A 25,591-nucleotide genomic window follows, 5' to 3' on the forward strand; every position below is an offset into this window, starting at 1 on the left:
CATCACAAGGTTCTGAATGTTCTCAGAAGTCTTTTTTTGTTTTTAATTATCAGCGGCAAGTAAACTGAACTCATAATTGAACAAACCATTCATAAAATAGAATAATAATATTTTTTACTAGTAAAGATTGTAACATTTTTTATATCCTCTTCTTCTTTTTTTTTTTTTTTTTTTTTTTTTGAGTCAGGGTCTTGCTCTGTCAACCAGGCTGGAGTGCAGTGGTGCAATCATGGCTCACTGCTGGCTTGACCTCCTGGGCTTGATTCATCCTCTCACCTCGGCCTTCCCAGCAGCTGGGACTATAGGCACATACCACCACGCCTGGCTAATTTTTGCATTTTTTTTTCTTTTTTTTGTAGAAAAAGGGTTTCATCATGTTGTCCGAGCTGGTTTCAAACGCCTGGGCTCAAGCAATCCTCCCACCTTGGCCTCCCAAAGCGCTGGGATTATAGGTGTGAACCAATGCACCTGGCAAAATTTTTGTATCTTCTAATCTGCAAATTTTTAAGGTCATAATTTTAAGGCAATATAGATAAAAACAAAGTAGGAAATACTTTCATCCATTGCTAGTGACAGTGTAAGTTGACATAATCTTTCTTAAAAGCAATTTGGCAGTACTATGTACATCTAGAGGTTTAAAAAGGTTCATTCATTTGGAATTAGTAATTCCCCTTCTAGGAATTGTGTTCCCTTCCCCAAATAGAAATTTGGAAAAAAGATATGTATACAAATATGTTCAAACAATACTATTTGTAATAGTCCAAAAGGGAAAACAAATGCCCCTAAAATATAGGGATTAAATGATATATTTGAATGGTATTTTTATAATCACTAAAAATCATATTTTCAGACTATTCAAAAGGAAAACACCCAACAATGTAAGTTCAAATATGCAGGTCACAAACTGTATATACAGCCTGATCCTGATTTTTAAAAATTATATATGTACATAGAAACATTAAAAGAAACATCATTAAAATGTTGATAGTTGTTACCTTTGGGAAAAAGGATCATGAGTGGTCTACAGTTTTTTATATGCCCTCAGTTTTCTATAATAAGTTTTTAAATAAAAATTTAAGTATGATTCTTTTAGACTGTTCTGTCAGTTTCAAACTTGTAATGAATGTCCATTGTGTGCTCAGCACTAAACTATTCAAATTTACAAGCCCTTACATTTTATTCCACTAAGAGAAAGCTACCTAACACTTCGATTCTAGCTATAACCATAATATTACTCTCAAAGGAGACTTTCTCCAAAATCGTGAAAGATGTTGAAAAGAATTCCAGTGAAACACAGTGTTTAACTCAATAACTAGGCTTGCTGCCCAAATTTTAATTTACAAAAAAATAAAGCCAACAATATTTCTCTGCAAGGTGTTTCAGCAAGAATATACAGACTAAGGACTCTCAATAGTATTTTGGTAAATAGCCATTTAAATGTTAAAATTAAGAATTAAAAATTAAGAAAAGCATGTGCACCATGTATACATTCCTCTGCAGTCCCCTTTTCTCTCAGGTGGACCTGATTGCCACTTCTGAAGATAAGAATCCAGCCAATGAGCACTGTTGAATAAAGTCCTGTCAAGCTGATGGAGGTCATTTGAAGTCCATGCTATACATTCATTCTTAGGGGACAGTGCCCTATTAGTACTTGTATTCACCACTGACTCTCTGTCAGAATCCCCATATAGCCAACCTGACCTCTGCTGCTATTCTGGAGTCCAACAGACCACCAAGGTTCCAAGTTAGAGAATATACAATCCCTTCTTCTACCCACTTAAGTTCCCTACTTTCCTCCTCGCTATCTCAATCATGTTGGGTTCATTACCCATCTTTCCTACCCTCTTTATTGCCTTGGAAGTAAAAAACACTCTGTGTCATTTCTAAGGCTAATGATCCCATTTGCACTTCTGAGTTCATCATCTCTCTCTCTCATCCCATCTTCTTTTATATTTTCAATTTCTCCCTTTCCTGTGGCCTGCTTCTAAGGAGGTAACATCTCTATTCTTGGAAAAGAAAAACTAAATGAGGTTAAAAAAAAAGAAAGAAAGAAAGAAAGAAAGAAAGAAAGAAAGAAAGAAACCTTTACTTCCCTTTCAAATTCTCACAACATCTCCCCTTCTCCTTTCCTTCCCTGCTAAATTTATTGAAAAGCTTCCACTTTCTCAACCTTTGTAACCTGTAGTTCCACTTCTATCACGTCACGGATTTCTACTGATTACTCCCAAATCTGTATTTCTAGCCTGGATATTTCTCCAAATCCTAACCCCCATTTTCGACTTGTCTCAGCAAGTCCCCAAACCAAATTTCTCCAACATGGTTCTCCCACCTGCAACCCACAGCTCTTCTGCACCTCTAATTCTGTATCTAGATAGGAAAACTATGGGTGTTACCAAAGGCACACAATAGTCTTTAGGTTTTTCTGGTTAATGGTGATTGAAAATGGAGCTCTAAAATCACATAACTGAGTAACTGATTTATGCGACAGTCTGGAAGTGCTAAGAGAAAGCCCCCATTTACATCAGAAAATCACTGCCCCCCAAACGACAGAAAATGTCTTAAACACTACATATGTTCCACACTGACATTTCACATTTTTAAAAAATTCATTCACTTTTTTGGCTTACTGAAATTTATTCTATTTTCCTAAAATTCTAGACCAATCCATGTAGGTCTTAAGGTATGAATGATTAGGAAACTGGCTGTGTCCACGTAATGTATTTTCTACTGAACCTAAACCAGTGACATACCAACCTACGCCACAAATGACTTTAATCTGAATATTGGGCCGGGTGCGGTGGCTCACACCTGTAATCCCAGCACTTTGGGAGGCCGATGTGGGTGGACCACCTGAGGTCTGGAGTTCAAGATCAGCCTGGCCAACATGGTGAAACCCTGTCCCTACTGAAAATATAAAAATTAGCCAGGCATAGTGGTATGCGCCTACAGTCCCAGCTACTCGGGAGGCTGAGGCAGGAGAATCGCTTGAACCCAGGAGGCAGAGGTTGCCCTAAGCCAAGATTGTGCAACTGCACTCCAGCCTGGGTGACAGAGTGAGACTCTGTCTTAAAAAAAAAAAAATCTGAATATTGCATCCATTCAACCTCAGTGCTGTGACTGTCTTTGTTCATGAAAATTGTAAATATAGCCCAGAATCCAGTAAATGAGTAGGCACAAACTGCCATAATCATAAAGTCCTTATCAGGGCATTATTTTTTAAATCTCCACATTTTTCTTATCAGGTATCAAGAAGGAAGCAAAATAAAGGTTAAGTCAAATATCTACCAATTAACAAGCTTCCTACTTCCAATGAAATTTGTTTTACAATGACTAAACCCAAGGCAGAATTTCAGCCTACAACTATTTGAAATGTGATTTTTGGGTTGTTGCCTGAATTGGCAAATGACGTGATGTGAAGGGAAAAAGTGACACATACCACTCCAAAATAAAAGAACTCCCTAAACTTTGCCCAATATATGATTTAGCTGTGTGCTTCTTCCTGAAAAGAAATGGCTGGAAGCCTATGGTCCTCTCAAGCACCGTCTTGAGGAGGGGTAAGAAGGCAGAACATTCCAGAAGGATAATAGATTTAAAAGGCAAGTTAGCCTAGGGCAGAAACATCATGTGCTGTGAATATTGCTAATTTTGCTTCCCCTACTCTCTGCTGAAAAGGATATAGAGCATTAGAACCCCTGCCACCATGCCAAGCCTTGTGAAAAGTAGGGTAGGAGAGGGACGTTGAAAAAAAAAAAAAAAAAAAAAAAAAAAAAAAAAAAAAAAAAAAAAAAAAAAAGCAGGCAGTAACTAGGAAAAATGCTTGACTTGGAAAAACTGGGGCTTGCAAAGAACCTCCTTCTCCCCTCCTCACTGCCCCATTGAAAAAAAGTCCTGACCTCACCACAGTCTTTTAGGGGAAGAAAACACAGGGAAAAAATGGGGAGGAGGAGGAGAAACAGAACAAGTTGTAAGAAACATACTATTCTCATAACTTCACTCCCCATCACCTCCACCCAGTTTTGGCAGTACTTACCCACAGCCTCTGCCCTCACTCCCTTGCCCTCATCATCCAACAGGATCATTCTGAAATCATTTAACTTTCCTGGGTATGTGACTTGCTCCAAGGCTGCAAAACTTAAATGCCAAATATGTACAAAGGTATTCTTTTATATTATTTTCCAACATAAATAACCCTAAGCACACTTGATTTCATGAATACGTTACATTCACATTACAGTGACATTAGGGGTTAAATAGGGTTCTGTGAGTTGGTCTAGGAAACCATAAGTTCTATTTGTAACACGGGATCGATTAGTTCTGTTCCAGGTTTAATCATTGGCTTCAAAAGAATAGTCTTGGATTTGCTTGACTAGGTTTTACGACCTTGAACTCAATCTTTTCTTTCTGGGCCTGTTTCTTCAGTTTTTGCAATGACGACTTAGAGTACTCATAATAAATTTACTGCCACTTCCTTTTGAGATGTGTTATACTGATATTCTGATTATTTAACTATAACACCTTGTTCCCATAGACTATAACTTTCATTTATGTAAGAAACATCTTTTACACATTCCTTGTACCTGGTAGAAGCTCATTCAATCTACAGACTGATTTAAGGGAAGGGAGGGGAGAAATAGGCTAAAGACATTAAAATATGAAAGAATTTGATCAAACTCACATCATAAATTTGAATCAGAAGCCAGAACTAAATTTCTTAATTTATCTCCAGTATTTTCCATAGCTGAACCCCTCTCCTAGAGCCTTATCCACACACACCCCCAGCCCTTTGTATACATATCTCAAATATCCACCTATATTAAAAGTTGAGGCTATATCTAGGACGTCTTCAAATCCCCCCGCCCCCAAGATTTGATCTAACACGTAAATGCTTGCATGAGAGAAGTCTCCAGAACACTACCTTCTACCGAAATCAGTTAGGAGGAGATACACCCTCTGAATAAATTTGTGTAAGTCAGTCCATCCTAAGCCTTACTCTGTCCTTTCAAAGGGGAAGCAAACCAAGGGATATGTCATATGAAGGAATCTTCCAGATTTAAGCTTACCCAGTTTGGCTGAGCCTAAAGCGCTAAGGCAAACAGTTAATAAAGGAGGGGGAAAAAAAAATAATCGACTAGTTTCCTAGCGCTCAACTAAAAAAAAAAAAAAATGGGGTAGGGGTGGTGGCAGAGGGGGGGAACAGGACTGTGAGATAGGTTAAAAATAGGGAAAATTAAGCTTCTAGCTTTAAACGTGCCATCTTTCAACGCCACTTTTCAAAAGATCTATGGATTGATCTTGAGACATCCAAATTCCTCTACAGCGTACCGGAAATGGAAGGGGTTAAACTTTTGCAGATGGATGGAAACAGGGGCGTATCTAAAAATCAAGGGTGGGGGTTTGGGATTCGTAGGGTACAGATGGGGGAGGGAAGGGAAGCGAGGGAGGAAGAAGGTAGGGAAGGGAGGAGTCGCTATAGCCAGAATATGAATGAGGAAAAGAGAGTAAAACGCCGGTCGAAAGGAAAATCGGAGGGCAGGGGTGAAAATAGGGAGGGGGGGCAGGGAAGGAGCCCGGGAATGAGTGCCGGTCAAAGGCAGGTGGGGGAGGGTGCGACTGGAAGCGCAGCCCGGGACGAAGGACCAGGAGCAGGGGGGCGACCAGAGGTGGAAAATCCACCCCTGCCCTCAGGTGCAGTTCGTACCTGTTGGTGTGGAAGCGGTGGAGCGGGTCGGTGCGATGGCAGGAGGACAGCTGGCAGCCGAAGTCGCTGATGTCCAGGCAGCCCGGCTCCTCGCTGGGGCAGGTGCCCACCCCGCGAGGAGGTCCCAGGAGTGGGAAGGGTTCCTCGGGGGTTAGAAACTTCTCGTAGGAAGTGATGGCCGAGGCCTCGTCGGACATGGTTGGATATTGCCTGGCTCGGGCTCCCTCTCTGGCCCTGGGCTGCTCCCGCGCCCGCCCCTGCCCCCACTCTAACCTGTCCGCAGTCGCCGCCGCTCCGGGGTGTGCCCGCCGCAGCTCACTGGCAGGCTGGGCGTCGCGGCCCACTGCTGCTTGCGGGGTGCGGGGCCGCGCGAAGAGGCTGCTCGAGGCCACAGCAGCCCACCGGCCACCCAGTTAGCGCCTAGGTAGCCTCTGCAGCTGCCGCCGCCGCCCGACTCAGCCCGTCAGCGCAGCGCCGCCGCCCGGCCCGGCCAGGCCCGCCCCGCCCACTGCGCTCGCTGCTAGTGACTGCAGCAGTCTGCCCGGCGCCCGCCAGGAGGGGAAGGGCGGCGGGAAGCCACTCCCCGTGCCCCCTGCTGGACCGGAGGAGGAACTGAACCTCCGCCTGCCGCGGCCCCGAGCGGCCCGCCCCGCCCTCTACTCATCGAATCAGGGATTCAGGCCGCTAGAAGGGCTCGGCGCCTCTGGCCAACCTCCTCCTCCGCTTTCTCACTCGCACTTGATTACTAAGCAGGAACCGCAGTCTCAGAAAAGGGACTTGGCCAAGGTCACACTGCGGGTGCGTGAGAAAGCATCCAGATGCCCTGGTTCCCAGCGCACTCGATCACCCTGTCCCAATTCAACAAGTATTTATTGAGCTCCTGCAACGTGTGCCCAGCACCGTGCAATGAGCTGTAAGAGAAATCTTCCAAGCAGGAAAAAATAGTCCCTTCGTCCGTCACCCTTGATCACCTAACTCCAAGAACACTACGCTGCAGCCACTCGCCTACTCAGAGCTGCTGGACACGTTGTACTCTTTTGTGCTTTGCGCCTTTTGCTCATAGGCACTCTGCTTGACATGCCCTGCCATTTCTCCCCTGCTAATCCTTCAAACTCCAGCTCAAACGTTATCTCCTCTGTGAAGCCTTCCCTGACTCCCAAAGGAGACCTAGGCACTCCTGCTAATTTGTCCCCTCTCTCCCGTAGAAAATATATTATGGAGCTTAACTTGTTCAACTTGAATCAACTTGTTAGGTGTCATATACTGTACTTTGCTCTTTATCTCATCTCTCTTCTCTGTATTCTGGACAAGTGGTTCCTGTTCTTGGATGCGTAAAATTTAAAAAATATATATTCAGAGGAAACTCCAAGATTGCTAATTTACTTTGCCCAAAGAAGACAATCTTTAAAACTACCTAATACTATTTTATAAAAGGAAGCACATTTTCATATAAGCATAATTTTTCAATAAAAGCAATTCTTTGCATTAACTGTATTTATGAAAAAACTACATTGATCCTTCAGGAAAGCATAGAACTAAAATAGGTGGAAAGGAGGGGAAAGATGAAAAAAGGCAGGAGGAAGAAGAGAAAGAGGGCAAGAGAAGTGGGGGTTGTCACTAAAACAAGCCCCATTCAGTATTAAACTCTGTGCCTTGCCCTACCAATGCAACTTATAGTGAAAACAGCTCCGCTTTTCCAACGTGCCTTTAAAATGTATACATTATCTTGCTTCAGTTACTTGTTTGACTGTTGAGCATGCCTGCTTTCTTTCATTGAGATTGCAAGAAGGTATGTTGCATTGTGTATGTGGCTTTCAAAATGAATCATTCATTAATATCTAATGAGGCTGACCAATTTAAACTTGTGGAAGTGAGGCTGATGATGGTTTGTTCTATGGTCCCTAATGCACCAATCCCCAGGGGTCTGAGGCCAATGAGGCTGATTGGGCCATGGCTTGGTCCCCACAAACAAGAGACTTGATTAGCCAAATGAAACAAGAGTCAAGTGCTGCATGACAATGTAGGTACTCAGGTTAATAAGTACTGTTAATAAGAGCTGTTAATAAGAGGCTAACGAAATAGTGTAATTTATTTTATTTTATTTTATATATTTTTTGAGACGGAGTCTTGCTCTGTCACTCAGACTGGAGTGCATTGGTGTGATCTTGGCTAACTGCAACCTCCACCTCCCAGGTTCAAGCCATTCTCCTGCCTCAGTCTCCCGAGTAGCTGGGATTATAGGCATGTGCCATGACACCTGGCTAATTTTTGTATTTTTAGTAAAGATGGGGTTTTGCCATGTTTGCCAGCCTGGTCTCAAACTCCTGACCTCAAGTGATCCACCCGCCTCAGCCTCCTAAAGTGCTAGGATTACAGGTGGAGCCACTGCGCCTGGCGGTCTAATTTAAATATATATACCTTTTACACATACTATAAGAGGTGGGTGTTTTTTAAACTGGAGTCTAATGATAGAGTATGTGAGGTTTCTACAAGTATGTGTTTTACTTTTGTGTTTGATTTTAAGCATATTCTGAAATATCTGTATGACCACATAACTAACTGCTGCCACATGATTAGGACATGTATTTGAGTTTATTTTCACAATGAATTAGCATAAGGTAATACTACTTTAATTGTCATGATCTAGTGAGAAGACAAATGAGCTGAACCTCATACTTGGCATCTTCCTATACAAATGAAGGGTTGCAGTAGTCTGAAAAGAAGAACGTGATGGGAAAGTGAAGTCAACCCCAAGACATACTTACAAGCATTCTGAAGGCCAAGAGCATATGCTTGCCAGTCAGTAGTATGTTCACGTTTCTAGGGCAGTTTTGTTTCATCATATATACCACATTACACTGACTTTGTAAAAAAGTTTGTGCACAATTTGTAAATTTCCTTTGGTGTTACATTTGTACAAGAGCTTTATGAACATGCAGTTTATACTTAGTGTTTACTTACATTTAAGAAATATTATAAAAAGAATTTACAGAAATGTTTGGGTGTGAGATAATTTAAAAAAAAAAAAAACAAAACAGAGGTCCTAGGCCGGGTATGGTGGCTCATGCCTGTAATCCCAGCACTTTGGGAGGTCGAGGCAGGCAGATTACCTGAGGTCAGGAGTTCGAGACCGGCCTGGCCAACATGGTGTAACCCCATCTTTACTAAAAACACAAAAATTAGCTGGGTGTGGTGGTGCACGCCTGTAGTCCCAGCTACTTTGGAGGCTGAGACAGGAGCATCGCTTGAACCTGGCAGGTGGAGGTTGCAGTGAGTCTGGGCAACAGAGCGATACTCCGTCTCAGAAAAAAAAAAAAAAAAAAAAAAAAAAAAAAAAAAAAAAAAAAAAGGAAGAGGTCCCTGCATATATTTATCAGTGAGAAATACTGACATAGATATGGATAGCAGTACATAGAGTTTGTGCACTGTATGTATAATGTTTACTTAAATATATGGTAATAATGTATTAATACATCTTAACCAAGTTTGTAATCATTGGAGTTGATGACTGTTGGGCATCCTGCCTTCTTGTCTCACTTCGATTTGGTTTGTCCCTTGGGTGTACTTCACCTCAATGGATTTACCCAATTCATCTCTCCCTTCCATTCTCCAACATCCTTCCTAATTTCTGTTTCTCTGAAAATGTGGGTAGGTACAGTAGTTCCTTATTTTCTCTGAAGATCTGAGCCTGAGAGCAAACCCTGGGGTAATCTGCCTTGAAGTCTTCAGATGCATGATTTACCTACCAGAGAGCTGATGGCTGCAGGAGAGACTGAGTGGTATCGAGAATTGTCAACTAACTTATCATTTTGTTTACCATTGGATAGAAATACACTGGACTTGACCCAATAATCGGTAATCTAACCCTTATAATTTTTTCATGTGATTTATGAGCTCAAAGTGTGTGTGTGTGTGTGTGTGTGTGTGTGTGTGTGTTTGTGTATTTAGCTGAGTCAAATATCACCAACAAAACCTGCTGATAAAACAAAGCTTGAATTTCTTATGTATTTGGCAAGGAAAACCTCAGCTTCCACAAACTTTGGCAATGTTTCAGAGGGGAATGTCTGGGCAGAATTTATTAAGAATTGGAAGTTTGATTTAAGGTGGGTATTTCAATGTGGGGTCTTGATTAAGATTGGGTAAGAATCATTTTACAATAATCCAGGATTGGTGGAAGAAGCAAGATGAGGATTTTGAGGTGAGAAATTCAGAGAATTGTAGAGGGCAAACTGTTGATGCTTTCCATTGAAGAGGTGGTAGGTCTTTCAGGAAGTTCTGTAAAGGATGTTAAGAATTAGATCAATTCTTTTTGCACGTGGATGTCCAGAAGCTCCTACATTATTTATTGAAAAGATTATCTTTCCTCCATTGTATTGCCCTTGCTCCTTTGTCAAAGATCAGTGGACATTTAAGGAAAGGATGAGTTTGGCTTGGGAGAAAGAAGATTAGTGAGGGCTTTACAGTGAGTGAGATTTGGCCTGGGCTTTTAGAAGAGTAGGCCAGCAAAAGATGGGCATTTTAGACAAAACATTGTAACACTGAAATTGTGGATCGTTTCTGTGGTGAAACTGGTGAATTCTGAAAGATACATGATGGACTTAGAAAACGTTTTTGATAATAAATGGTGTGATATCAATCATATACAATCATTGAAACCCTTGTGAACAAATGTGAACCTGAAAGAACCAATCCTTCAAGATGAATCCCGAAATGCTAATTGCCTAAATTTAAAATAGAGAGCCAAACAGCCATTTGCTGACTAGAGGTCATACATTCACTCTGAGTTCCCAAAAAACCTCCACCTTTTTTACTTTGGGACTTATAGAACTCAGCTGTATCAACCAATCAGAGTTCAGCCATATCAACCAACTGGGGCTCAGCTGCTTCCACCAATCAGAACTAAGCAAGTTTGTATCCTTCATTTGCATAAATGGATGTGATTGGGAACTTGGGTGTGAACTTTTGCAATTAAACCTAAACACTCTTTTTGTTGTCTGGAACACACCTTCATCTTAAACCTGTTTGCAAACTGTTCAGTGAAATAAAGTGTCTTTCCTCCAAATTCTTTTTCAGAGAACTTTTGTTCACACCCTTAAGGGTTGATGGCAAAAAAAATTTTGAGAAATAACCAGGGGGACGATTATAACATTTTTACATTTGTCCTCGTATAATTTTCTTCTTCTTCTTTTCTTTTTCTTTTCTTTTCTCTTCTTTTTTTTTTTTTTTTTTTTTTTTTTTTTTTTGAGACAGAGTCATGCTCTGTTTGCTCTGTTGCCCAGGCTGGAGTGCAGTGCCACGATCTTGGCTCACTGCAGCCTGCAACCTCCACCTCCTGGGTTCAAGCGACTCTCCTGCCTCAGCCTCCTGAGTAGCTGGGATTACAGGCGTGCACCACCACGCCTGGCTAATTTTTGTATTCTTAGTAGAGATGGGGTTTCACCGTGTTGATCAGACTTGTCTCAAACTCCTAACCTCGTGATCTGCCCGCCTCAGCCTCCCAAATTGTATAGGGGTGAGCCACTGCGCCCAGCCTCTTTCTTCTTCTTTTTTTTTAAAAAAAATATGATATATTGCTCCGCTGTAAAATTCTATCCAGTCTAATTTTAAGTACTTTAAAAATTTTAATGAATGGGGTAATTCACCATTCTTTAATTGCTCTTACCTAACCTTTGTTTAACCATTGTTACAGATAAGTTAGGAAAGTCATATCTCCTCTTTGATGTATATGTGTGTTAAGCAAGTAGCTATGATATTCTTTCCTATGCTTTAATGAAAATCTTGTACACAACTAAAACATTCCATGAGACTTATAAATATTATAATTTATTTGACTAACGTAGAAAGGGCTTTTCAGAAACAACCAACATTTCTCAGATCAGTATGAATTTTTAGTTTAATGATATTTTCTTAAGAAAATGTTTGTTTTAGCTGCCAAAAGTAACCACTTAAAAGACCCTCCATAATCTGATTTTTTGGAGAGGAAGATGATCATATATTTGCTTACATACAGCAAAAAAGGAATTAAAATAAATTATGATATATAATATATGTAAATAAAAATAATAAAAGGAACCAATTACAAGAGGTCATAGCAAAAGGAATGTATTAAAATATATTCAGAACTAGATAATCCCAAAGAAAATTATTATCTTGGTTCTTTTATTGTAGCTGGAGGAATGGACTTAGTCAAGTGAGATTAGAATCAGTGACTATACATTATGTACTATGTAAATAATAGGATATATATTTTGGAGGAGATGCTAGATGTTTTGAAATTTTCCTCCTTGCAAATATATATTTTAACAATCTGGTCATTTTCAACCTGAACTTTTTTTTCAATCCGAACATTACTCTTAACTAGTACTTGTACACTTTTACAATATTATGATTGAGGTTTGTAAAGATGATTCAGTATGTCTTCTGAATCATAGAAGAATTATTAAATTAGGATATGTTTTTATTATTTGCAAGCTGGTAATCTGGTCTGTTGTTGTTTCTTTTTTTTTTTTTTTTAAACACTTCTAGACTAATCGGAGCATCCTTATCAGGTATCTAACCTTGGGCTCATTCTTTGATCATCTCTGATAACACAGAGTTTACACTCAACAGACATATAGCAACCAACAGCTGATAAATTTAAGATTCATGCTATTATAGCAGTTATCTATCACAAAATAATTGTGACCTAACTAAAATTTTAACAAATGCCACATAACTATTTTTAATAAAAACATTTTTCCACAATGAAGCACAAACAAATATATCTTCATTTCTAATTTGATAGAATGTAGTCTGCTGGTGTCACCAAGACAGTAGATTTCAGGAATAGGGCAGATCTCATTTTAATCTGAGTTAGGACAGATGTTCAAGTTTGACTTGAGGGGTCTTATCCAGTTACATCTTAACTCACTCCTGACTTCCCCAGAGATGGGTATGATGGCTCTGCCTACAACAGAGGGTCTACAGAGGGACTTCTTTACACGATCCTCTGACAAACATGAGCTGAGCATGAGTATTAGGGTTCCCTAGAAGCAGAGCCAGAGGTGGGGCATGATTCTTGTGCAAGTGATTTAGAGCGAGTGCTCTCAGCAGCAGGGGAGTGAGAGAAGCAGGATATGGCTGAGGGAAAAAACCTAAACTCACTGGAAATGAGCTCTAGCCTAATCCCAGGAGAAGCTCTGGAGTAGGATTTGCACCATAGAATTGGTCAACCTCGAGGCAAGGTACCTTGTACCCTCATCATCAGTCAGTCATTGCTTTTGGCTGCACGGTTGTGTGTGTAGGGGTTGGGGGTATTAAACAGCAATCTCCCAGGCAATGAACCTCTTCTGCAGAGTGCAATTCTGCAGAGAAGGAAGCAGCTGTATTTATCAGCTAATACCCATAGCAGCTGGGGGATGGATCTATCTGCCTTGTAAAGGGGGCCTGAACTGGTCACCAGCTGTGTAAAACACTATGGCATAGAAACACTGTCATATATATGTTAGGATCCCAGAACAGTTCTTAAGAAACAAATAACTGAAACATACTGAAGAAAGCACTGCAGAACCTGAACACTTAAATTATGTACGTAGAACACTGCTTCTAAAAATATGCTACGAGTACAACTAGGGATGCTAGGAACACATCTCCCTTTCTAACATTGGGTTTACGAACATCCTCTCCCCTCAACTACCCAGTTTGCTTAGCAGTAGCAGCTGGTGGTGAATTCTGCCATTAGGGCAAGATGCCCAGCAAGGAAAGAACTGGGTTGGTTAGGAGAATTTAAGGCAGTGGAAGTCTCTGGAATGGGGATATGGTGTGTAGGGTGAAAGGAGCTGAAAGGGAAACGTTTCTTTGTGTATGAGACCCACTCACCAATTTCCACCATTTGTTTATTTCTACCGACCCTAGAGACACTCTTGTCAGCTTGTCTTTCCTCTGCCAACACTTTTGCTTTGCATCAGGATTTTTCTCTTTCCTGGCCTCTGGAACTCGACTTCTCACAGCTCTACCCCTTACACTGACATTTTCTAATAGTTTGACAGCTAGAAATAATGGAGAAAATTAAGTAAAAAGTTTTTCCATCCTACCTCTGTTATTTTTGTTTTTAAATTTGGACAAGTCCAGACATGTGTGCTACCGTTGGGTGTCGGGGGAGAAAATAAAAGACAAGATGATTTGCCTGCAATTCAAACCCAAGAGGGTTTCCTAGGTGTGGAGTGATGGGTTCTGAAATGCCAAATGAGAAACAAGGTCAGGGAGCTACAAAAGAGGTACAGAGGTAGGGACAAAGCAGTGCTTCATTTACCTTCAGCAAACCTGGCGATTTACCTTCTCCTTCAGTCCCTTCACCATCACCAGTCCTTCCCCTGAAAAAACCACTGTGGACCACCTGATGATAAGTTGGGAAGTGAGAGTGGGTGGGTGTGGAGCAAGAATAACAACATCCTGAGTACCATACACTCTGAAGGAACAGAGGAAATTCCTGTTCTGTTTTAACCTGGGACAGAGGGGATGGCCCTGTTCTCTCCAGGCTGAGGCAGTAATTCCTGACTCTAGGGACTGCTGATATGGAAATTACTACTACCACTCTGGGTGGAGTCAGATGAGTATGTTAAAAAGTCTCATCGTACTGTCCTAAAATAAGCAAGATCTTCGTTAATATCCAAGCTTTACAGAATGGTGGGATGAAGTGAAGTCCCTATACCTTTATCCCCAGTAGTCTTCAGTACTATAGGCAGTAACAGGGCCTGTGTGGCACAGTGGAGGGCAATGAGTGAGCTGTTTATGCCAATTCCTAGTATAGTCACCTCTTTGGCTGCCAGCCTTCAAGGGAGAGATCTTTGCCTTACTGGGGTCTGCCCTTCTGCTTCTGAAGTGAACCCAGTCTTCCTGTATGGGCATTGAGCAACTCTTGGGGTGGGGAATCGGGGGAGAGAGAGCACTTGAAAAGAATTTATGGTGGCTTTTTTTCTCAGTGATATTTGAGAGATACTAGGACACATCTGAATGTATCTGAGTTTAAGTCTTGGCTCTATTTGTTATTAGCTCTGTGACTGTGGGCAAGTTATTGATTTATATGCAATGTGACTAATCTGAGTTTTCTTAGCTGCTTTAAGCAGACGAAGAGGACAGGAAAGGGTAATACACTTAACAACCAGCAAAGGGTTATTGCGAGGATGAAGCAATAGCAACAAAATGAGTTTAAAGCACTTATCATAGTGCATGGTCCATGGAACTGCAAATGTTGGGTTTTGCTTATTTTAGGACAGTACAAAGAGACTCTTTAATATACTCTTCTGACTCCAACCAGAGTGGTAGTAATTTCCGTATCAGCAGTCCCTAGAATCAGGTATTACTGCCTCAGCCTGGAGAGAACAGGGCAATCCCCTCTATCCCAGGTGAAATGATTATTATCATTTATTATTTATTAGCCAGAGGTCTTAGGGGAGATCAAATTCAATCATAATTTATATTTCAATATACTGCTTAACTCCATGACAGGCAATGTTCTAGGTGTTCCTCACATGTGAAATTTTAGTATTTTAACTGCAACTCTGGAGGTAAGTGCTATTATTATACTCATTCTACAGATGAGAAAGCCAAGGAATAGCATGCTTGAATCACTTGCCCAAGATGCCATGGTTAGATAGTGGTACAGTGGGGATTCGAACGCGGGAACTCAGGTTTCAAAGTCTGTGCTCTTTACATACTCAGTTAAAGAGTCAGACAAGAACCAAAAGGAGATGGAGAATGGAGGGTAGAAAGGGCACAGGTTCAAGGTGAAAGGTCAGAAACTGCAAATTCCGAGTTTGGGTTGGTCTAGCAGCTTGAAGGCGTCATCGTGAACTGTTCACCTAAGTAAGTTAAGCTCCTGTTTAATGATTGATAAGCTTGCAAGCCAACTTAAAAACAAACTGGGGAAATGTTCCAACAGATGACTAAGTCTTTTAGGTCTTTTTACCTGTGTCTTTTTGGTCTCTTTACCAGATTAGTCGCCTGGCTCTCCCAAACAGACCAGCCAACGGACGTGGCCGCAAAGGGGTTAATGTCGAGGCGGGGCGGGGCGGGGCGGGGTGGGGGCGAAGAGGGGGGCAGCTGAGCGCAGGGCGGATGGCGAGAGCGGAAGCAAAGAGGATTGTGGGAGCTCCGTTGTGCGTCGCTTAAGGGAGGGCGGTGGATGGGCAAGGGTCGGGTCATTGCAACTGCCGCTGCTCTCCGAGGCCACAGGACAGGGGCCGTGGGTCGCCGTCATGAAAGCGAGCGAGGCGGAGGTTTGTAGCACTTCTTATGGGCTGAAGGCGTAGACACATCCTGCTTCCAGCCGAGTAGGCAAACGGGAATGGAAGTGATAGGGGATCGGAAGTTGCGAGGGGATGAGGAGTCGGAGGAACTGACAAGAGGACGGACCCGGCGGCGAGAATTGATTGCGTAGCTGTAGGATTAAGGGGCGTGTCAACTGTGTTGTGCGTGTTGACACTGAGATGTGTGAATCTTATTATTTTTGGCTGGGGACAGGCGGGGTCTATGGGGGAGGGGGCGGACAGATGAATGGAGGATAAAATCAGGGCGAAAACGTGTTGTCTACAGGGCACCAAGACATCTGAATCCCATCTCGGCAGGATGATTTTATGGAAAGATCTGGGTCGCTGGTTTCAGATTCCGCTATTGATGCGTTGATTGATTCCCTTACCAAAATACCAAGTACCTGCTCTGTGCTGGGTACTGCACTAGAGGCTCCGGATGAGGAAAGGAATTAGGCTTTTCCCTCGACCTTTACAGCCTGCCGGTTGCTATCTGCATTTGGAGACAGGCTATTACAATACAAGGAGACAGAGATCCTGTGTTGTGAAAACCTACTGGGTGCCACCGAACTCACCTGGGAGTTTAGATCTGGGACGGCTCTTTGATGTGGTAAATTAACATATATTTTGAAGACAAAATAAGCAGGGCAAAAACGAAGTGCGATTTTCCTCCAGGCACCTTCCCTCCCTGTTGAGGTGAACTGGAGAACTGAGTAGCATTTAAGGCCCAAAACTAGTTTCTTTTTCTTTTCTTTTCTTTTCTTTTTTCTTTCTTTCTTTTCTTTTCTTTTTTTTTTTTGATAAGGAGTCTCTCTACTTCTGTCGCCCAGACTGGAATGCAGTGGCGTGATCTCGGCTCACTGCAACCTCCGCCTACCGGGTTCAAGCGATTCTTCTGCCTCAGCCTCCCGGGTTGCTGGGGTTAGAGGCGCCCGCCACCACTCCTGGCTAATTTTTATATTTATAGTAGAGCCGAGGTTTCACCATGTTGGCCAGGTTGGCCTCGAACTTCAGACCTCAAGTGATCTGCCTGCCTCGGCCTCCCAAAGTACTGGGATTACAGGCATGAGCCACCGCACCTGGCGCCCACAGCTAGTTTATTTCTGGTAAGAGCATTTGCCCATCACATTGGCACTTCCAGGCCCCTCTGGAAGAATCAGTCTTACGTGAGTGCAAAGCCTGCAAGCTCTGGGTAGGACTACAGTGGAGGTGCCAGTTATTTGGTTTTCTAGCAAACTCGATTCACAGCAGGGAATTGTGCACCCAGCAGAAATCCTAAGCAATATTTTAAAGCTTCTGAACAAGAAAAGCAGCCTCTTTGTTTACCAGATAAACAACAGTATAGCAGTCTAAGTCAGTGGCTCCCAAACTTTCCTGTGAATCAGAATCAGATGGAGGGTTTCTTAAAATAAAGATTGCTAGGTCCCATCCACAGAGTTGCCCCTACAGTTGGTCAGGAGTGGACCCCTGAATTTACATTTCTAACTAGTTCCCAGGAGATGCTGATACTCCTGGACATGGGGCCATACTTGGAGAACTATAGGTCCAAACGGAACTGACAATAAATCTGAAAGAATAGCTCCTGGAATCCCTTAGAACTCGGGAGGCATAGGTTGCAGTGAGCCAAGATTGCGCCACTGCTTGCCAGCCTGGGCGACAGAGCGAGACTCTGTCTCAAAAAAAGAAAAAAAGAAAAATCTCCCATAGGGAAGGCTAGGCACACTCCTAAAGGTCAGGCATGTCTGAATTCAGACACAGTAGATATGAAATAAAATTGACTTACTTGACACTGCTTAGAAAATCTTTTTATTTTTATATTTGTATAATTTTATTGTATATTAACAAATTGTATACATTTATGGAGTTCAAAGTGGTATTATATGTATACAGTGTAGAATGATTAAATCAAGCTAAATAACATATTCATCACCTAAAATATTTATCTTTTTTTACACAAAAATGACTCAACATGGAACTTAATAGTTTTTTTGTGGTGTTAACATTTGAAATGTACTCTTAGCTATTTTGCAATATGAAATTTTGAATTATCACCACTATTCTATTACCTGCTTCTGTGGGTTCCTTTGTTTTAGATTCCACATACAAGTAAGAACATGAAGTATTTGTCTTTCTGTGCCTGGCTTATTTCACTTAGCATAATATCCTCCAGGCTCATCAATGGATAGATTTTCCTGATTTTTGAAGATTGAATAGTATTCCATTGTGTATGTATAGCACATTTGCTTTATCTGTTCATCCACTGATGGATACTTAGGATGATCCCATAACTTGGCTATTGTGATAAATCCTGCAATGAACATGAGAGTGCAGATATCTCTTCGACATACTGATTTCAAATTCTTTGGATATATACTCAGAAGTGGGATTGCTGGATCATATGGTAATTCTATTTTTAATTTTTTGAGGAACCTCCATGCAGTTTTCCATAATGGCTGTACTAATTTATATTCCCACCAATAATGTATAGGGTTGCCTTTTCTCCATATCCTGGCCTGTTATCTTTCATCTTTTTGATAATAACCATTCCGAAAGGTGTGAGGTAATATATCACTGTGATTTTAATTTGCATGTCACTAGCAATTAGTGATGTTGAGCATTTTTTCTTATGCCTGTTGGCCATTTGTGCGCCTTCATTTGAGAAACGTCTATTCAGGTCCTTTGTCCATTTGTTAATCAGGTTATTTGTCTTTTTGCTATTGAGTTGTTTGAGTTCCTTATATATTTTGGACATTAACCTCTTATTAGAAGTAGGGCTTGGAAATATTTTCTCCCAATCTGTAGGCTGTCTCTCCACTCTGTTAATTGTTTTCTTTGCTGTGCAGAAGCATTTTAGTTTGATATAATCTCATTTGTCTAGTTTTGCTTTTGTTATTTGAGCTTTTGGGGTCAAACCCCCAAATTCATCGCCCACCAGTGTCCTGTAGTTTCTTCCCTAGGTTTCCTTCTTGTAGTGTTATGGTCTCAGGTCATATATTTAGGTCTTTAATAAAATGGATGTGTTTTTGTTGCTTGTATGTTTTGAATGGTCGAGCAAAGATCATCTTCCTGAACTAAACAAGCGAATTGTTTTTCTCCATTGTAGTTGTCACAGTGACTTATACCATAAATTGGTTAAAAACACAAAGTAGCTGTTTTCTATTCAAATCCTTTGCTGCTTTTTATATATTCAAGTAGTTGTTTACAGTGGAATTCACACCTCCACTATGTCAACAACGAAAAATGAAGTGTTCCTAATTTCTGGTAATAAATTATGTTTGAGGTTAAAAATTAAAAAGACAATGTGACAAGCTAATTGACAGAGAAAGATTAGTGTAAGAAGTCAGAATTGGTAGGTAGTTCCCCCCCACCAATAAAACCCTCCCGTTAGAAGAAATACAGTCATTCATTGCATAGTGGCATTTCGGTCAACGATGGACCACATATATGATGGTAGTCCCATAAGATTATAATGGAGCGTATATAGAAACCTGATATACAGCACTTGATACTGGCCTTGCAGATCAGGTGGGGTAATGATTGATGTTCATTATTGGTACTGGGACATTTTGTTTTTCATATGAGAAAAAAATATGTATATATACACACACACACTCTAGGTTTGTGTAAGTACTGTCTATGATGTTCTCACAATGAAATTGCCTAACGATGCATTTCTCAGAATATATTCCTGTTGCTTTGCAAGGTGTGACTGTAATCATTTTATTTACTCTAGAACACAGAATCAGAAATCTCATTGTGTTACAGATTAATTTGAAGCCTTCCTTTAGGGGTTGGCCCTAAACAGACTCCTATAGGGTGGCAGTCCACAGTTATACCTCCTGTTCAAACCCCCTTCCATGACCCTAAAAAAGGCTAGGACACATTTTCAGAAATTTCACTGATCATTCTAGACTCTAGTCAATGCTTCATCCCAAATCTTGCTAGGCCAGTTACAAAACAAAATAAGTGAAACCCCAAACCAAACACTGAGACACACATAAAAAGACAACCAAAAAGTCCATACAAACTGGCCTGAGTCTATTGTGAGTGTTTGTAGGGGCCAGCAAGTTGCTAGGATGGCCAGTGCCTTGGATGTTTCAGAAATCTGTTCTCAGGCTGGGCGTGGTGGCTCACGCCTGTAATCCCAGCACTTTGAGAGGCCAAGGCAGGCAGATCACAAGGTCAGGAGATTGAGACCATCCTGGCCAATATGGCAAAACCCCGTCTCTACTGAAAATACAAAAATTAGCTGGGTGTGGTGGTGCGTGCCTGTAGTCCCAGCTACTTGGGAGGCTGAGGCAGGAGAATCGCTTGAACCTGGGAGGTGGAGGTGGTTGCAGTGAGCCGAGATCGTACCATTGCACTCCAGCCTGGGCAACAAGAGTGGATCGCCATCTCAAAAAAAGAAAAAAAAAAAAAAGAAAAGAAATCTGTTCTCTATCATATCCATATTCCAAAGGAGTCAGCAAGACAACCACATATGACTCCTGAAAATTAATCAGATTTTCCACGTGATTGGTGAGCCTCTCACCTCATGCTTGTGCACTTACCCTGCCCCTCCACACTAGTCATCATCTCTGTCTAAATCCACACCTAGTCTTACAGGCAGTGTTATTTTCCGTGAAATGTGAGGAGATAAAACAAACCTATGTAAGTTTGAACTCTGCAGCTCCATTTCCTAAATGATGCCCGAGTAGTAATGATTTAATTTTGTTGCATGAACATGCAGTATCTCAGGGACCCTGAGAGTTTACAGATGGTTGTGAAGGAGAATTTTGGGTCAAGAGTGTCAAAGCAGCAAACATGATTACTCCAGAATTCAAGTTCAGATGGGATTGTTTCCAGTCCATTTCTGTGTGCTACAGCTGATTCCTTAAACTAAACTTTAAATCAGTATGTGTCTCTGACCTGAAGTTGGGTGGGGATTCTGGTCTGGCACTGAACTACTAGGTTATGGAGGTCAGTGTTTTCTTTGGAACGGTTTTTCTGAGGGTAAGAGTCCTTGCATCAAGCAAATGAGAACTATAAAGGAAAGGAGGAAAAGGGTAATGATATTGTCACGTTTTTTCTTTGCAAAATAAGATTAGGATAAAAATGAAGAATACACTAGGAGGAGGAGGAGGAGGAGGTGGCAGAAATAGGATTGTGAATCTGGGATCTGCAACTGAGATGTCCTGTGCCTATCTATTGCTTTTCCCAAAGCAGAGGCTTAAGCACTGTGTGTGTGAAGCCATATTTCCTTTAGGTCCTGTGACCATGCTGGGGACAGGGCAGCTGTTGCCACTGTTATTGGAATAACCTTTCTGTACTTGATAAGGTGATGAGGAGGAAACTTGGTGGACCAGATCTCATATACACATATATTTAAGACGTGTGTGTGTGTGTGTATACACACATATATAAAACTTTAGGGGCAATTTAATAGCTTCTGGCAGTCTAAGGAGTTTATATAATTGTCTGCCAAAACTGCAGTGTAAAAGAGCCAAATCGAAAGTCTGACTGAAAGCTAGAATTCAGGGGATGGGAAGTGACCTCTGCTAGAAATGAGTTTTATTATGCAAGGTCCTTAGAGGAGTTGTCAGTGCCCTCTAGCCCAAGACTACCAGGAACACACCTGTGGTTGAACAGGTTGGGTTGATTGCTCAGTGCATTACATGGAGGGAGAGCACACACCATGGGTGCTGTGGTGCTTCTCTGTTGGAGGGTGTCAGCAAGGACTTATTATGGGATTTGAATCTGTGTTAGGTGAATTTGGGCAAGATTTAAATAAGTGAGGCTTTGCCCTGGATTGGACTCTGTTAGGAAATGGGAATAATTCTGTGATTTGGTATCTTAATGAATCTTATCCAGAAGGAGGCTAATTGGTAAAGTAGCAACAGTCACTGTTAACCAGGATAGCACAGTGTTTGGTCATTTTTATGGCCTGGTCAAAGTTCATGTTTTGTTTCTTCAGATACAATTACGAGGTGGTCTTGCTTTTTTCTTGGTCACTGTGGTCACATAGTGGCCTTGTCTGATAGTGGCAGTTTAGAAATTGTTATGTGCATCGGGAGGACACCAAGGCCCAGCTTCGAGTGCCAGGCCAGTTGCCACATGTCAGTGGCTGCTTTTTTTCCTCCAGAGTGATCAGTGCTGGGTCCAACAGCTTATTGGAGGCCAGATTTCCTGGCCATTTATAGTAGATAAATAGTCAGCTATGCTGAACAGGAAAGCTTGGGGCTGGATGTGGATGAAAGCATTTGGTTATCTTTTTTTTTTTTTTTTTTTTTTTGAGATGGAGTCTTGCTCTGTCACCCAGACTAGAGTGCAGTGGTGCGATCTTGGCTTACTGCAGCCTCCGCCTCCTGGGTTCAGGTGATCCTCCTGCCTCAGCCTCCCAAGTAGCTGGGACTACAGATGTGCGCCACTACGCCCAGCTAATTTTTGTATTTTTAGTGAAGATGGGGTTTTGCCATCTTGGCCAGACTGGTCTCGAACTCCTGACCTCAAGTGATCCTCCCACTTTGGCCTCCCAAAGTGCTGGGATTACAGGCATGAGCCACTGTGCCAAGCCCTCTGGTTACCATGAGCCTCAGTTAAAATATTAGTCTCCGAGGTGGTTTTTCCCTAAAAAATCAGATCAAAGTATACTTAAGCATGAGAAGTACATGGGAGAAAGTGGCAGATTGTATTTTTCAGAGATGGCCACCATAGTACCTCTCATCCCATACTCTCTTCTGTAATGTGACCTTGCCAACCTTCCATTGAGAAGTAGGGTCAAATATCTCCTCTCCTTTCAATCTGGGCAGACTTTGATTATATTAACCAATAGAATAGGGGGCAGTGAGACTGTGACTTCTGAGGCTAGGTTATAAGAGGCAGTGTAGCTTCTGGCTCACGTGCAGTGACATTCACCTTTACAGCCCTGAGCTGCCGTGTACAAAGTCTGATTACCCTGAGGCTGCTGTACTGTTAGAAGGCCTAGGCCTATGGTAAGGCCACCTATAGGTCCTCTGATCAACAGCCCTAGCTGAGGTTCCAGCTAATAGCCAACATTTACCAGTAGCCTATAAATGAAAACTCCTAAATGATTATGGCCCCCAGCCTTCTGGTTTTCCCAGCTGAGGCCCCAGACATCATGAAGTAGAAACAAGCTGTCTCTGTTCCATGATGTCTCAATTCTTAAACCACAGAATCCTAGAACAAAGTAAAATGATTGTTTAATGCCACTAAATTTGGATTGGTTTATTATGAAGCAATAGTAATTCAAACAGAGGTGGGGAGCTTGGTTAACAAAAGGATTGAAGTAAAAGGAGCAAGGAAGGCAAATAGTCAGTAGAGAAGAAACAGGCGGGTACACAAAGCATTTTGCTTTGCTGCTGATGAGGGGTGCTTTGATCCCAGAGACTTCAGAGTGGACAGTAGAGGAGAAAATGGAAAGAGAATTTATCCATTATGCTAAATGAAATTGCTGTGGATAAATGAAAAATCCATAGATAATTGTGCCTCCTTTTAAAGTAAGATCTTGAACTATTTATTTTTTAACTGAACATCTTGATTAAAACTAACAGAAGTGTGTGGAGTTTTTTGTAAGTAAAAAGTAGTAATAATATTAACATTGGCCAACTATTCAGTGAGTAACAAGATTTTTTTTTCTTTTTTTGTTATTATACTTTAAGTTCTGGGGTACATGTACACAACGTGCAGGTTTGTTACATAGGTATACATGTGACATGTTGGTTTGCTGTACCCATTAACTCATCATTTGCATTAGGTATTTCTCCTAATGCTGTCCCTTCCCCAGCCCCCAACCCCCTGACAGGCCCCAGCGTGTGATGTTCCCTTCCCTGTGTCCATGTGTTGTCATTGTTCAACTCCTATTTATGAGTGAGAACATGCGGTGTTTGGTTTTTTCCTTCTCGTGTTACTTTGCTGAGAATGATGGTTTCCAGTTTCATCCATGTCCCTGCAAAGGGCATGAACTCATCCTTTTTATGGCGACATAGTATTCCATGATGTATATATGCCACATTTTCTTTATCCAGTCTGTCATTGATGGGCATTTGGGTTGGTTCCAAGACTTTGCTATTGTGGATAGTGCTGCAGTAAACATACATGTGCATGTGTCTTTATAGTAGAATGATTTATTATCCTTTGGGTATATACCCAGTAATGGGATTGCTGGGTCAAATGTTATTTCTGGTTCTAGATCCTTGAGGAATCGCCACACTGTCTTCCACAGTGGTTGCACTAATTTACACTCCCACCAACAGTGTAAAAGCATTCCTATTTCTCCACATCCTCTCCAGCATCTGTTGTTTCCTGACTTTTTAATGATCGCCATTCTACCTGGCATGAGATGGTATCTCATTGTAGTTTTGATTTGCATTTCTCTAATGACCAGTGATGATGAGCATTTCTTCATAAGTTTGTTGGCTACATAAATGTCTTGAGAAATGTCTGTTCGTATCCTTTGCCCATTTTTTGGCGGAGTTGTTCGATTTTTTCTTGTAAATTTAAGTTCTTTGTAGATTCTCGATATTAACCCTTTGTCAGATGGATAGATTGCAAAAATTTTCTCCCATTCTGTAGGTTGCCTGTTCACTGCTGATAGTTTCTTTTGCTGTGTGGTAGCTCTTTAGTTTAATTAGATCCTATTTGTCTATTTTGGCCTTTGTTGCCACTACTTTTGGTGTTTTAGTCATGAAGTCTTTGCCCATCCCTATGCCCTGAATGGTATTGCCTAGGTTTTCTTCTAGGGTTTTCATGGTTTTAGGTCTCACGTTTAAGTCTTTAATCCACCTTGAGTTAATTTTTATATAAGGCGTAAGGAAAGATTCCAGCTTCAGCTTTCTGCATGTGGCTAGCCAGTTTTCCCAACACCATTTATTAAATAGGGAATCCTTTCCCCATTTCTTGTTTTTTCAGGTTTGTCAAAGATCAGATGGTTGTAGATGTGTGGTGTTATTTCTGAGGCCTCCGTTCTGTTCCATTGGTCTTTCTTTCTGTTTTGGTACAGAACCATGCTGTTTTGGTTACTGTAGCCTTGTAGTATAGTTTGAAGTCAGGTAGCGTGATGCCTCCAGCTTTGTTCTTTTTGCTTAGGTTTGTCTTGGCTATGGGGACTCTTTTTTGGTTCCATATGAACTTTAAAGTAGTTTTTTTCCATTTCTGTGAAGAAAGTCAGTGGTAGTTTGATGGGGATAGCATTGAATCTATGAATTACTCTGGTCAGTATGGTCATTTTCATGATATTGATTCTTCTACCCATGAGCATGGAATCTTCTTCCATTTGTTTGTGTCTTCTTTTATTTCGTTGAGCAGTGGTTTGTAGTTCTCCTTGAAGAGGTCCTTCACATTCCTTGAAATTTGGATTCCTAGGTATTTTATTTTCTTTGTAGCATCTGTGAATTGAATGGGAGTTCACTTATGATTTGGCTCTCTGTCTGTTATTGGTGTATAGGAATGCTTGTGATTTTTGCACATTGATTTTGTATCCTGAGACTTTGCAGAAGTTTCTTATCAGCTTAAGGAGATTTTGGGCTGAGAGATGGAGCTTTCTAAATATACAATCATGTCATTTGCAAACAGAGACAATTTAACTTCTTCTTTTCCTAATTGAATACCC

The 25,591-nt window shown here is 41.4% G+C and overlaps 1 protein-coding gene and 1 long non-coding RNA gene across 3 annotated transcripts in view; one reads left to right on the plus strand and one right to left on the minus strand.

Annotated features, from left to right (window-relative positions):
• Positions 1–6,228, minus strand: part of FAM199X (family with sequence similarity 199, X-linked) — a 29,638-nt gene extending 23,410 nt beyond the window's left edge. The window contains exon 1 of one of the 2 annotated variants that reach the window (XM_007992444.3): positions 5,699–6,228. In XM_007992444.3, coding sequence (XP_007990635.1) covers positions 5,699–5,895 — 197 coding nt within the window. In that variant the 5' untranslated portion in view covers positions 5,896–6,228. The remainder of the gene's footprint in view (positions 1–5,698) is intronic. The other variant, XM_007992445.3, reaches the window with a different exon arrangement.
• Positions 6,229–15,828: 9,600 nt separating this feature from the next.
• Positions 15,829–25,591, plus strand: part of LOC119620926 (uncharacterized) — a 32,680-nt gene continuing 22,917 nt past the window's right edge. Inside the window, exon 1 of the long non-coding RNA XR_005237469.2 lies at positions 15,829–15,954. This is a non-coding gene — a long non-coding RNA (uncharacterized lncRNA). The remainder of the gene's footprint in view (positions 15,955–25,591) is intronic.

This window comes from Chlorocebus sabaeus, chromosome X (assembly GCF_047675955.1).
Source record: "Chlorocebus sabaeus isolate Y175 chromosome X, mChlSab1.0.hap1, whole genome shotgun sequence".
NCBI classification, from domain to species: Eukaryota; Metazoa; Chordata; class Mammalia; order Primates; family Cercopithecidae; genus Chlorocebus; species Chlorocebus sabaeus.